General features: G+C 49.5%; 1 protein-coding gene across 5 annotated transcripts; it reads left to right on the top strand.

The window, feature by feature from the left end:
- The first annotated feature begins 823 nt into the window (after window positions 1-823).
- Window positions 824-12,451, top strand: LOC102455179 (uncharacterized). 5 transcript variants are annotated; one of them, XM_089771326.1, is made up of 5 exons: window positions 824-983; window positions 1,344-1,633; window positions 5,854-6,029; window positions 7,481-7,610; window positions 8,293-12,451. In XM_089771326.1, the coding sequence occupies exons 4-5, from the start codon at window positions 7,523-7,525 to the stop codon at window positions 9,819-9,821; spliced, it is 1,617 nt and encodes a 538-aa protein (XP_089627452.1). In that variant the 5' UTR covers window positions 824-983; window positions 1,344-1,633; window positions 5,854-6,029; window positions 7,481-7,522; the 3' UTR covers window positions 9,822-12,451. The 5 variants fall into 5 exon arrangements, with proteins under 5 accessions (XP_089627452.1, XP_089627451.1, XP_089627450.1 ...); XM_089771325.1 differs by having other exon boundaries at window positions 8,290-12,451; XM_089771324.1 differs by having other exon boundaries at window positions 7,481-7,688.
- Window positions 12,452-13,094: the final 643 nt, after the last annotated feature.

The raw sequence follows: 13,094 nt of genomic DNA, 5'->3' as shown, positions 1-13,094 counted from the left end.
GCCTGATCCCCCCACGGGTTCCCCCCCCAGCATGCCGTGGGATATTGTGGGGGGGGGTATTTAAATGAGGCACAATAGCCTGATCCCCCCTACGGGTTCCCCCCCCCAGCATGCCGTGGGATATTGTGGGGGGGTATTTAAATGAGGCACAATAGCCTGACCCCCCCACGGGTTCCCCCCCCAGCATGCCGTGGGATATTGTGGGGGGGTATTTAAATGAGGCACAATAGCCTGATCCCCCCCACGGGTTCCCCCCCCCAGCATGCCGTGGGATATTGTGGGGGGGGTATTTAAATGAGGCACAATAGCCTGATCCCCCCCACGGGTTCCCCCCCCCCAGCATGCCGTGGGATATTGTGGGGGGGTATTTAAATGAGGCACAATAGCCTGATCCCCCCCACGGGTTCCCCCCCCAGCATGCCGTGGGATATTGTGGGGGGTATTTAAATGAGGCACAATAGCCTGATCCCCCCCACGGGTTCCCCCCCCAGCATGCCGTGGGATATTGTGGGGGGGGGGGGTATTTAAATGAGGCACAATAGCCTGATCCCCCCCCCCCCCCCGCTCCTCTCGCCCTGGGGTGCCCCTCGCTGCCTCGCCCCCTCCCCTCAGTATGTCTCCCCCCACCCGGGGAAGGGGCCCGATCCTGCTTCCCCCCCCCCCGCCTTTTCCCTCCAGTGGCTCCGCCCCCCTCCCCAGCTTCCCTGGGGGAGCTCTGGGGCGGCAGCGGGGGAAATTTCTGCCCCATAGAGATGGGGGGGGGGGCGCCAAGCTCCTCCCCCCCCTTCCCACCCCTGCTACAATGTCTCCGCGTATCCGGAGCGGCCGCCGCCAGGGGGCCCCGGCCAGGCCCGGGGAAAGGGGGCGGCGCTGGCCCGGGTCAGCGCTTCCTCCCGGGTCAGCCCTGCCCTGTCCCCCCCCCCAGGCTGCAGCCGGCCCCGGAGCCGCGGGCTGCACCGCTTCGCTGCAGCCCCGAGGAGACGGTGAGGGGCCGAGGGGCGGGGAGGAGAAGCCAGGCCTTGCTCTCACCTGCTGCTCCGCTGCTGGGGGGCCGGGCGGGGGGGAGCCCCCAAGGCTGGGGGAGGGGGGTGACTCGGTGATTGTGTGCTGGGGGGGTGTTTAAACATGTTTAAACATGTCTCAGTCCAAGTTGCTCGGGGGGAGGGGGGGGGGGAAGGGACCCTCAGAATCTACTCCCTGCTGTGAAAAGTGTGTGTGTGTGTGGGGGGGGTCAGGGCAGGGCTGTCAGATGGGGTGGCTGTCAGTCTCTGGAGAGCCCTATGGGGTTGGGTTTTTTAATTGTCTTCATTCGTCTCGCTGTTTGTCACCTATTCCGATTCCAGGGTGGTCATGTTGTCGTGGGAATCGCTGTGATTTTTCTCCCGCACTCCGGAGCCGGGCCTTCCCGTGACCCAAGCCCCATGGACCTTGACCGAAACGGTTTGGCTTGAGCGAGGACACATCTCATGTCTGTGAAGGCGAAGGCGGGGGGGCGTACCCCGGCGAAAACGACACCCATCGGGAGAACCGGTCAGCTGCGCCGCCAAGAAGACCCCGAAAGCGGAGGTCGGCTGTTCGGATCCCGGGCCTGGCGCCAAGACCCAGCGTGCGGCGCCTGCGTGAACCGCGCCAGGTTAGAATATTCCTCCGTTCGACAGCCCCTTTTGGCGCGTGGCTGTCTCTCCGCGACAAAGAAAAGTCGGGGACAAGATACGGTTCCCGCTTTTCGGCCGAAAGAGACTTTTCCGACTTCGACGTGGGGCCCAATGTCAGGAGGGAAAACTCTCTTTTGGAACATCCCTTCTTCCGCGTAGAACGAGGTTTACCGGGATGCCGAAAAACCCCACCTCTGCCTTTCCAAAAATTTTTCATGAAGTACCCCTTAAAAAAAAGCCAATAGTTTTCAGACGCACACAATTGTTTTCTACCATCGCGACACATTTGTTTAAACAACTTAATGGTCACCGGGTAAGCGATGAAATTGACCCTTATCTGGGTAAGGCGCGTTCCTTGGACACGACAGATTCAAACTCCGTAGTCGAGACGTACCCGGTGCTACAATTAAGGCCGCATTATGGGCCCTAGATACTTTTGCTTCCGTGGGGCCTTCCCACCATAATAACATCAATATTAAAAATTATTTTTGATATCACCTTAAATACTTCAACTTTTTTTTTTCTGTTTTAGGCAAAATTGAATAGATTTTTGTGGGCCCTAAAAGTTTCAATTTTTTTTTGACGTGAGAAAAAAATTAAAACATTTTCTTCGACCCTAAAAGTTCATTTTTTTTCCTTCTGATTTTAAAAGAAATTAAAACATTTTCGTGGGCCCTAAAAGTTTCATTTTTTTCTGATGGGAGAAAAAAATTAAAACATTTTCTTCGCCCCTAAAAGTTCATTTTTTTCCCTTCTGATTTTAAAAGAAATTAAAACATTTTCGTGGGCCCCTAAAAGTTTCATTTTTTTCTGATGGGAGAAAAAAATTAAAACATTTTCTTCGCCCCTAAAAGTTCATTTTTTTCCCTTCTGATTTTAAAAGAAATTAAAACATTTTCCTGGGCCCCTAAAAGTTTCATTTTTTTCTGATGTGAGAAAAAAATTAAAACATTTTCTTCGCCCCTAAAAGTTCATTTTTTTTCCTTCTGATTTTAAAAGAAATTAAAACATTTTCGTGGGCCCTAAAAGTTTCATTTTTTTCTGACGGGAGAAAAAAATTAAAACATTTTCTTCGCCCCTAAAAGTTCATTGTTTTTCTTTCTGATTTTAAAAGAAATTAAAACATTTTTGTGGGCCCTAAAAGTTTCATTTTTTTCTGATGTGAGAAAAAAATTAAAACATTTTCTTCGCCCCTAAAAGTTCATTTTTTTTCTTTCTGATTTTAAAAGAAATTAAAACATTTTCCTGGGCCCCTAAAAGTTTCATTTTTTTCTGATGTGAGAAAAAAATTAAAACATTTTCTTCGCCCCTACAAGTTCATTTCTTTTCCTTCTGATTTTAAAAGAAATTAAAACATTTTCGTGGGCCCTAAAAGTTCATTGTTTTTCTTCTGATTTTAAAAGAAATTAACACATTTTCCTGGGCCCCTAAAAGTATCGTGGGCTTTAGTTATGGTGCCTTCTGTGCTTAATGGATAAGTCAGCTCTGGCTACGATTGGCATTTGCAGAGGGGTGAGTGGTCTGTCTTCTAGAGCAGTGTTTCTCAACCTTTTTTTTTATAAAGCACCCATTTAAAAACATGTATAAGTCCCCCCTTTTTTAAAAAAAAAATTGTAAGTCCCCCGACTATCCACAGTTTTCAGACACGCAATTTTTTTTGCCTACCATCGCAACACATTTGTTTAAACAACTTAATTGTAGCTGGGCAGGCAGTGACATTTTTGGGTGTAAAAAGTGCAAAAATAACAAAGCGCCGTCAAACGGAAAACAAAAATTCCGTTTTCTCCAAACATGCCCCCCTCAGACTTCTCTCGAGTACCCCTAAGGGGTACAACTGGTTGAGAAACGCTGGTTTAGAGAGTCAAAACTTTGCACACTGATGTAATCATGCCTCTTAAATTCTGCTACCGACCGTGGCTGAGGGTTGATAATTGTGTCCACCAATAAGAATGGCCGGAAGGGGTTGGAGCAAAGGTCCATCTATCCCAGGATGCTGTTGGTCGACAGCGGCCAATGCCAGTTCCCCAGTGATTATCAACCCTGGATAATCCAGAAATAATCCACTTTGTCACCCATATCCAGCCTCTGCCAAAAAAATGTGGGTTAAACTTAAAAACCAACCAATAGTCTGGTAGCATCTTAGGGTATGTCTACGCTACAGCGGTATTTCGAAAGATCTAATTTCGAACGAGTTATTTCGAAATAGCTTCTTTCGAAATGACGCGTCTCCACACAAAGTGCATTTCGAAATAGCGTTTTGCTCTTTCGAAATAGCGCGTCCACATTGATTGGACGCTGAATCGCATTTAAGGCCCGCCGGAACCGGTTCCGGCAGGGCATCAGGTCCGAAGTGACCTTGTGGCCAGGGCGGCCAGCAAGGCACCCTGGGAAGGGCTGGAGGCCCCCTATTTCGAAATAAGCGTCTACCCAGCGCTTCTTTCGAAATCGCAATTTCCAAATAGGCGCTGTTCCTCGTGGAATGAGGTTTCCCCATTTCGAAATATGCCCGCCGCTATTTTGAATGACTTTCGAAATAGCAGTTGGCTTGTGTCGACGCTAGGAACGTTATTTCGAAAAAACGGCTGTTATTTCTAAATAACTTTGCTGTGTAGACATACCCCTAAAAACTAACCAAACTTGTCGAGGGGATCGGGGGCTTTCATGGGCATAACCCACTTTTTCTGATGAATGTGTTTATTTTTTGAAATATATACTTCATCTGGCCCCGCCCTATGCAAATGAGACGAGCCCTTGATTTGCATGAGGACTGGAAAAACGAGCCGAGACCGAAATACGAGCTGCGGGCAGCCTGGTTTATTGATGTTCGTTAGTTTGGTTTTTTTTAATTCTGAACTGGGAAAATAAAATGGGGTGAACGTCCTTTGTTTGTAGAGGTGGAGGGATATTGTAAAATTGAGTTTGCTCAGAGTTCAATACTCACTTTCCGTCTTTTCGGAAAACTCCAAGGGACGTGTGCCGCCCACATTAGCGTAGTATTTCTCGGTGTGAATGTATTTACCCTCCAAAGCCCCATGGGTGGTAGGGACATGCTGTTTTCTCTAGATCATGGGTTCCCAAACTGGGGGGCATGAAGAAATTCCAGGGGGGCGCACAAGGTGTCCAAGCCACTCCCCCATCAATCCCCCTCCCCAAAGTTTTGCTACGATTTTTGTTTTTCGTCCCCGGTCAGTTCCCCCGTTTTTTTTTTTTTGCTCAACAAGTTTTGCTGCTATTGTGGAGGGGGAGGGGGTAAGGGTGTGTGTAAGGATTTCTCAAACATCAAAACGGGAGCGTGTTGCCGAAAAGTTTGGGAACCGTGCTCTAGATGCAGCAGAGAGAAACGGACTATTCTGTTTAGAGCCCCGTGCGGCTACAAAAGGCGTATTCCCAAAAATGAGGCGCGGCTATCCACACCCACTAGCGTGACCAGACGATTTAACAAAAAATACTGAACACCCACCCCCCACAAAAAAACAGGAAAAAATTTTGTTGAGCAAAAAAAAGAGGCGGGGAGACCAAAGTTGTTGAGCAAAATTTAAAAAAAGAAAAGGGGTCACTGCGCCTTTAAACGGCCCTGCGCTCCTCACTTCCCCGCCCCTACCAGACACAGCAAGGGAAAATTGTCCCTGCCGGGCTTCCATCCAAGGGAAACAGGAAATACCGGGGGGAGAAACAGGAAATACCGGGGGAGGAAACAGGAAATACCGGGGGAGGAAACAGGAAATACCTGACATTTCACGTGTCCGGTATTTTCTGGTGTTTTTTTTACCGGACGGACCCAAATAACGGACAGTCCGGGCGAAAATCGGACACCAGGCAACACTAACACCCATGGGAGCGGATACCTGTGGATATAAAGCAGAGAACTGCGGATTTGCAGGGCTCCACTTATGTCTCATGATATTCACCGGGGTGCGGGAGTCATGTGATTTCATTTAAAAAAAAAAGATTAAAATAACAGTCTGGCCATGACCCCAGCAGAAAAAGGCCACCCGATGTGGAAGAAAAGAGCCCAAAATGTATTCTTCTTGGTTTATGATCCTTATTGAAATCGCTCCCCCCTCCCCCCGAAAATCTCATGGTTTTTGAGCAATGACTCATGATGGTTGGAGAGTTGGGAATGGGAATAGTGTTTTTTTAGTTCTGTGTGCCTAGAGCAGAGGTCTTATGAGGGTCTGCCTGGTGCTATATCCACTAGGTGTCACTGCCTCTGAGCGGGCCGCATGCGCTGACTCCCGGCACCGTGTGGCATCGGTCTGGGACTGGAGAGACCATCGAAGCTTAGTTTCTCCTCGCAGAAAAGCCACGTGTCTGATTTTCGACTTCTCCCCCGTCCCTGGCTAAAAGATCAGCAAAAATCGTGCATGGATACACGTGAGTGAAACTACTTGCCTTGCGGACAAGGTGTCTGCGCGTCGTCATACCTAGGGCAAGGGCCGGATGAAAGTCTTTGTCGGCCGAGGTGCGCTCAGAATCATAGGCCTTGACATTAGATTCTATAGAAATTTACAAGAGAGAAATGCCCTGTGGCCTATGTGATATCTTAGTATGTGATATCTTGGTTTGTTGACTGAAGAGAGCGAATGATTAAGTTTGATTTTGCTGTTTTCTTGGTTCGTTGACTTGAGAGCGAATGATTAAGTTTGATTTTGCCGTTTTCTTGTTTCCGTGACTCAAGAGAGCGAATGATTAAGTTTGATTTTGCCGTTTTCTTGGTTCGTTCACTTGAGAGCGAATGATTAAGTTTGATTTTGCCATTTTCTTTGTTCCTTGACTCAAGAGAGCGAATGATTCATTTTGATTTTGCTGTTTTCTTGGTTCATTGACTTGAGAGCGTATGATTACGTTTGATTTCGCCATTTTCATGGTTCGTTGACTGAAGAAAATGAATGATTAAGTTTGATTTTGCCATTTTCTTTGTTCCTTGACTCAAGAGAGCGAATGATTCATTTTGATTTTGCCATTTCTTTGGTTTGTTGACTGAAGAAAGTGAATCATTAAGTTTGATTTTGCCGTTTTCTTTGTTCCTTGACTCAAGAGAGAATGATTAATTTTGATTTTGCCGTTTTCTTGGTTCGTTGACTTGAGAGCGAATGATTAAGTTTGATTTTGCCGTTTTCTTGGTTCGTTGACTTGAGAGTGAATGATTACGTTTGATTTCGCTGTTTTCTTGGTTCCTTGACTCAAGAGAGCGAATGATTAAGTTTGATTTCGCCGTTTTCTTGGTTCGTTCACTTGAGAGCGAATGATTAAGTTTGATTTTGCCTTTTTCTTGGTTCGTTCACTTGAGAGCAAATGATTACGTTTGATTTCGCTGTTTTCTTGGTTCCTTGACTCAAGAGAGCGAATGATTAAGTTTGATTTTGCCGTTTTCTTTGTTCCTTGACTCAAGAGAGCGAATGATTAAGTTTGATTTTGCCGTTTTCTTTGTTCCTTGACTCAAGAGAGCGAATGATTAAGTTTGATTTCGCCATTTTCTTGGTTCGTTGACTTGAGAGCGAATGATTAAGTTTGATTTTGCCGTTTTCTTGGTTCCTTGACTCAAGACAGCGAATGATTAAGTTTGATTTTGCTGTTTCCTTGGTTCGTTGACTTGAGAGTGAATGATTACATTTGATTTTGCTGTTTTCTTGGTTTGTTCACTTGAGAGCGAATGATTAAGTTTGATTTTGCCGTTTTCTTTGTTCCTTGACCCAAGAGTGAAGGATTAATTTTGATTTTGCCGTTTTCTTGGTTCGTTGACCGAAGAGAGAGAATGATTACGTTTGATTTTGCCGTTTTCTTATTTTCAAGTCGGTTATGTTTTTGTTTTTGTTTTTTTGTAGGCCCTTCACTTTTTCATAGGTCCTAGGCGCTGTGCCAAATGGATGACCCAACTCTTCCTGGGGCTATTTCTACTCCAGATCTCTCCGATGGAGCCAGGGGAGAAAGCAGACGGAGGGAGGAGACGCACGGGTGAGGAGTGTGTTCAAGCAACTCAGAAACTACGGGAGAGTGAACAAAACCCCCAGGATCCTCAGAAAGATCTCTCAGGTTGTCACCCGCTTAGCCCTATCAGGGTTCCCCCAACTTTCCCTCCCTCCCTGCCCATGAATGCACATTTCTCCCTTCTCTTCCCCATTCTTTCTCTCTGCAGAAGTAGACCTAATCCCTCTGGTTGGTGGGGATTTGGGGATCTGTAGTGTTTTTATGGGGTCCCCCCTGCCCGGGGATTCTTTACTTCCCCACCCAAGGAGTGCCTTGGGTCTCAGTTTCCCGCTTTGATTGTCGGGCTTCTCGCCAGTGGGGATTCTCCGGTGCGTTGTAAGAAACGACCTCCGGGCAAAGATGGGTTGGTCTAGACTAGGGGTGGCCAACCCATTAAATTAAGAGAGCTGCCCCTTTAAAACCCCTTTAAAACCATTGGCCATCTTAGTGATGCCAATTTGAATTGCCGCACTGGTGAGCACAGGGGTGCAGGGGCCGCTTCATGAGCCACGGGGAGGCTTCGCGAGTCGCACTTTAAGGGGGGAGCCGTGGGTTGGCCACCCCTGGTCTAGACAGTACTAGGTCCCGCTGTGAGGGCAGGGGACTGGACTCGATGACCTCTCGAGGTCCCTTCCAGTCCTAATATTCTATGATTCTATGGTTCCAGCAGATGGGACGGTGAAGATAAAGGAAGAGAACAGCCCGCTGCAAACGGACAGGACGGTCTCGGGACAATCTGACGGAAACGTTTCCCCGAGTCCCGAGCGAGTAGAATTCTACGAGAGGTGCAAAGATCTGGGGGAAATCCCCGAAGAGGAGTCCCAGAAGAAAGCGGGCACCACGACCAGAGCTCTCGGGAAATCGAAGAGCATAAAAGTCCGCATGGAAGAGAAACCATATCACTGCCCCGAGTGTGGGAAAATCTTCGCCCGGAGGTCGTTTCTTACGACACACCGGAGGATCCACACCGGCGAGAAGCCCTATAAATGCCCCGAATGCGGGAAAAAGTTCACCGTCCGCTCCACCCTTATTAAGCACAAGAGAATCCACACGGGGGAGAAACCGTACCCGTGCCCCGAGTGCGGCAAAAACTTCCGCCTCAGTTCCACCCTCTGCACCCACCGGAAAATCCACACCGGCGAGAAACCCTACAAGTGCGTCCGGTGCGGGAAAAGCTTCCGCGTCAGCTCCTACCTCCTCGCGCACGAGGCTACCCACACGGCGGACAACCCTTACCGATGCCCCGAGTGCGGGAAAAACTTCAGCGTGAGCAGAGACCTCCTCGTCCATCGGCGCATCCACACGGGCGAGAGACCCTTTCAGTGCCCCGAGTGCGGGAAAAGCTTCAACCGGCGCTCGATCCTGATCGTGCATCAGAGAGTCCACACGGGGGAGAAACCGTACCGGTGCCCCGAGTGCGGGAAAGGCTTCAGCGTCAGCTCCGACCTCACGGCGCATCAGCGGATCCACACGGGAGAAAAACCCTACGCCTGCTTCGACTGCGGGAACCGCTTCCGGCTGAGTTCCCACCTGGCGAGACACCAGCGGAGCCACACGGGGGAGAGACCCTACACATGCCAGGCCTGCGGGGAAAACTTCAGTGACTGCTCTGGGCTCATTAAGCACAGGAGGCTGCACACGGGAGAGAAGCGAAGGCCGGCGCCCGTGACGCATCCGGGACCCCCCACGGGAGCAGCGCTTTACAAATGCCCCGAGTGTGGCAAAAACTTTGGCGTGAATTCAGCGCTTATGAAGCACCAGAGACTCCACACGGGCGAGAAACCGTATAGCTGTCCCGAGTGTGGGAAAAACTTCAGTCACTGTTCCGCCCTGATGAAACACCAGCGCATCCACACAGGGGAAAAACCCTTTCAGTGCCCCGACTGCGGGAAAAGGTACAACGACAGCTCCACCCTCCGGCGGCACCGGCGACTCCACTCGGAAGACAGGCCCTATACGTGCCCCGCGTGCGGGGAACGATTCGGTGCCGCCTCGGGCCTGGCTAGACACCAGAAAATCCACACGGAGGAGAGACCCTTCAAATGTAGCGAGTGCGGGAAAAGTTTCCAGTCCAACTCGCTGCTCAAAACGCACCAGCGGATCCACACGGGCGAGAAGCCCTATAAATGCCCCGAGTGTGGGAAAAACTTCCGTCAGAGCTCCCACCTTATCCGGCATCAGAAGATTCACACGGGATAGAGCGGCGTTTCTTAAAGTGTGCTCTGCTGGTGTGCCGCGAGGCAGTCGGAGGTGTGCCGTGGAGAGAACAGAATTCAAAATGGCCACCCTTAAAGGGACAAGCCTCCTTTTTTTTTCTCAACATCTTTTCCCTGGGGACTGGCCACCCTTAAAGGGACAAGCCTCCTTTTTTATTTCTCAACAACTTTTCCGTGGGTGCTTTTTTTGGGGGGAGGGGGGGGATCAACATCTTTTCCCTGGGGAATGGCTGCCCTTAAAGGGACAAGCCTCTTTTTTTGGGGGGGTCCCAACAGCTTTTCCCTGGGGAATGGCTGCTCTTAAAGGGACAAGCCTCCTTTTTTTTTCTCAACAACTTTTCCCTAGAGGCTTTTTTTTTCAGGGGTCAACAATTTTTCCCTGGGGAATGGCTGCCCTTAAAGGGGCAAGCCTCCTTTTTTTTTTTTTTTTTGGTCCCAGCAGCTTTTCCCTGGGGAATGGCTGCTCTTAAAGGGACAAGCCTCCTTTTTTTTTTTTTTTTTTGGTCCCAACAGCTTTTCCCTGGGGAATGGCTGCTCTTAAAGGGACAAGCCTCCTTTTTTTTTTTTTTTTTTGGTCCCAGCAGCTTTTCCCTGGGGAATGGCTGCTCTTAAAGGGACAAGCCTCCTTTTTTTTTTTTTTTTTTGGTCCCAACAGCTTTTCCCTGGGGAATGGCTGCTCTTAAAGGGACAAGCCTCCTTTTTTTTTTTTTTTTTTGGTCCCAGCAGCTTTTCCCTGGGGAATGGCTGCTCTTAAAGGGACAAGCCTCCTTTTTTTTTTTTTTTTGGTCCCAACAGCTTTTCCCTGGGGAATGGCTGCTCTTAAAGGGACAAGCCTCCTTTTTTTTCTCAACAACTTTTCCCTAGGGAATGGCCGCCCTTAAAGGGACAAGCCTCCTTTTTTTTTTCTCAACAACTTTTCTCTGGGGACTGGCCACTCTTAAAGAGACAAGCCTCTTTTTTTTTTTTTTTTTTTTTTTTGTGGTCAACAACTTTTCCCTGGGGACTGGCCGCTCTTAAAGGGACAAACCGACAAGCCTCCTTTTTTTTTCTCAACAAAAAAATCCTCGGTGTTCCCCCTACAAAAAAATGACTGCTTGTTGTTCCTCGGTCTTAAAAAGTTTAAGAAACACTGGGATAGAGGGTCACAGTGTTTTTTTCCTCCTAGCTGGGCTCCATGCCTGGGGAGCATTGTGGGGTCCCTGGGTGAATGAGGAGGGTGCTTGGGGATTGAGAGATTTGGGGCTCCAGGAGGCATGATTCTGGGTGCTAGGGTGGGGTGGGGAGTAATTGCAAACGGGGGTGTTGCTGGACAGGCCCAGCCAGGGTGGGTGGGTTACTTGACTGAGAATGTCTTAGAGGCGGGAAAAGTTTTCCTTCTCCAGCCCCCGTGCTGCGTCCCCTCCCGCGCCCCGACCCAAAACCTCAGCGTTCATCTTCCCGCGCTCAAAGCAGATGAACTCCCAAACGGCCCACACGGTGGGAGATGGGATGTGCTGAATCGTCGATGCCATCCGAGCGGCCAGACGGGATCCGACCAACGGTCCAGCTAGCCCGGGGTCCCGTCTGCCGGCTGGGGCCAAAGGGAGAAGCCCAACGAGAAACGGTTCACCCATCAGTGGGACAAAGTTGGCTGCAGGTTACCTGCACCCATCTCGTCCATGGGGACAGCTGTTCCAACCGTCCTATGGAGCACCCATCTTGCACCCATCTCGCCCCATGGCAGCAGGATGCTGGAGCTAGAAGGGCACGGGACGGTGGGTGGGGGGTTGTCCCAGCCCCCCGCTCCTCCTTGGGACAGCCTGGATTTTGGGTTCCGGTGACAGATGGCAGCGGAAGTCCCCATGAACTTTGGCCGTCTTCTCGTGTGCGGGGGTTGTGGTCCCTGGCCGAATGAGGAGGGTGCTCGGGGACTGAGAGATTTGGGGTTCATTAAATGTCGGTTTTGTTTCTCACCCTTTGCTAGAGAGACTTTCGCACGCATGGTTCCCCCCATTTTCTGAGTTCCTCTGGTTTTTTTCTCTTAGCTCCCCAGCGCCGAGGTGGGTCTGCTCATGATTTTTCCCTTCCCCAGTGAGGAGAGACCCTTTCAAAGGAGCCAAAAATCTCAGCGAAGCAGCCGGGTTAGTCTGTAACTTTAAAAACAACGAGGAGGCCAGCGGGGCCTTCGGTATGTCAGCACTAGGAAACGATGTCGAAATAACTCCCGTAATAACAACACCGAACTATGGGGAAGCCATGAAATTCGTCCGGGACAGGCTCTGTTCATGGGGGCGTCCTCCCTCGACTTACAGCCCCAGCAAGCGCCGGGGAGGAATTCGTTCGAATGACTTTGGGGAGTCGTTATTTCGAAATAGCATCCACGGAGCGTCCACACGGCCGCAATGTCGAAATCAGCCTGATTCCCCAAGGAAAGCGGGCATCCCGATTTTCAAACAACCACCCCGTTGTTTCGAAATACTTGGGCGTGCAGACGCGCCGCTTGTTATTTCAAAATATGGGGGGTTATTTTGAAATCATGCCCTAGTGTAGACTTAGGGTGTGAGACTAACAAAAATATATGGATGTAGTCTCATAGACACATAGGCTACGTCTAGACTGGCGTGATTTTCCGCAAATACTTTTAACGGAAAAGTTTTCCGTTAAAAGCTTTTAACGGAAAACTTTTCCGCAAAAGCACTTTTGTGGAAAAGCATCCGTGGCCAATCTCGACGCGCTTTTCCGCAAAAAAGCCCCGATCGCCATTTTTGCGATCGGGGCTTTTTTGTGGAAAACTGTGCTGTCTACACTGGCCCTTTTGCGCAAAAGTCTTCCAGAAAAAGACTTTTGCCCGAACGGGAGCAGCATAGTATTTCCGGAAAAGCCACTGATGATTTTACAGGAGGTCGTCGGCGGTCTTCCGGAAATTCAAGCGGCCAGTGTAGACAGCTGGCAAGTTTTTCCGCAAAATCAGATGATTTTGCGGAAAAACTTGCCAGTCTAGACACAGCCGAGAAGTCGTTCTTCTGCTCTCCTCTGATTAGGCCTCAATTGGAGAATTGTGTCCAGTTCTGGGCCCTGCATTTCAAGAAAGAGGTGGAGAAATTGGAGAGGGTCCAGAGAAGAGCAACGAGAATGATGAAAGGTCTAGAGAACAGGAGCGAGGAGGGGAGGCTGAAAGAATTGGGCTGGTTTCGTTTGGAAAGGAGAAGACCGAGAGGGGACATGCGAGCGGTTTTCAGGTATCTAAAAGGGTGTCACAAGGAGGAGGGAGAAAAAT

Source organism: Pelodiscus sinensis, chromosome 19, assembly GCF_052426305.1.
Source record: "Pelodiscus sinensis isolate ZL-2025 chromosome 19, ASM5242630v1, whole genome shotgun sequence".
NCBI classification, from domain to species: Eukaryota; Metazoa; Chordata; order Testudines; family Trionychidae; genus Pelodiscus; species Pelodiscus sinensis.
The sequence above is the reverse complement of the archived record's forward strand: the minus strand, read 5'-3'. Positions and strand labels throughout refer to the sequence as shown.

Coding starts and splice junctions, on each gene's coding strand:
- LOC102455179 (XM_089771323.1), top strand. CDS start 7,523: ATGACCCAACTCTTCCTGGGGCTATTTCTACTCCAGATCTCTCCGATG. Junction 7,689..8,289: donor TCCTCAGAAAGATCTCTCAG/GTTGTCACCCGC, acceptor CTATGGTTCCAG/CAGATGGGACGGTGAAGATA.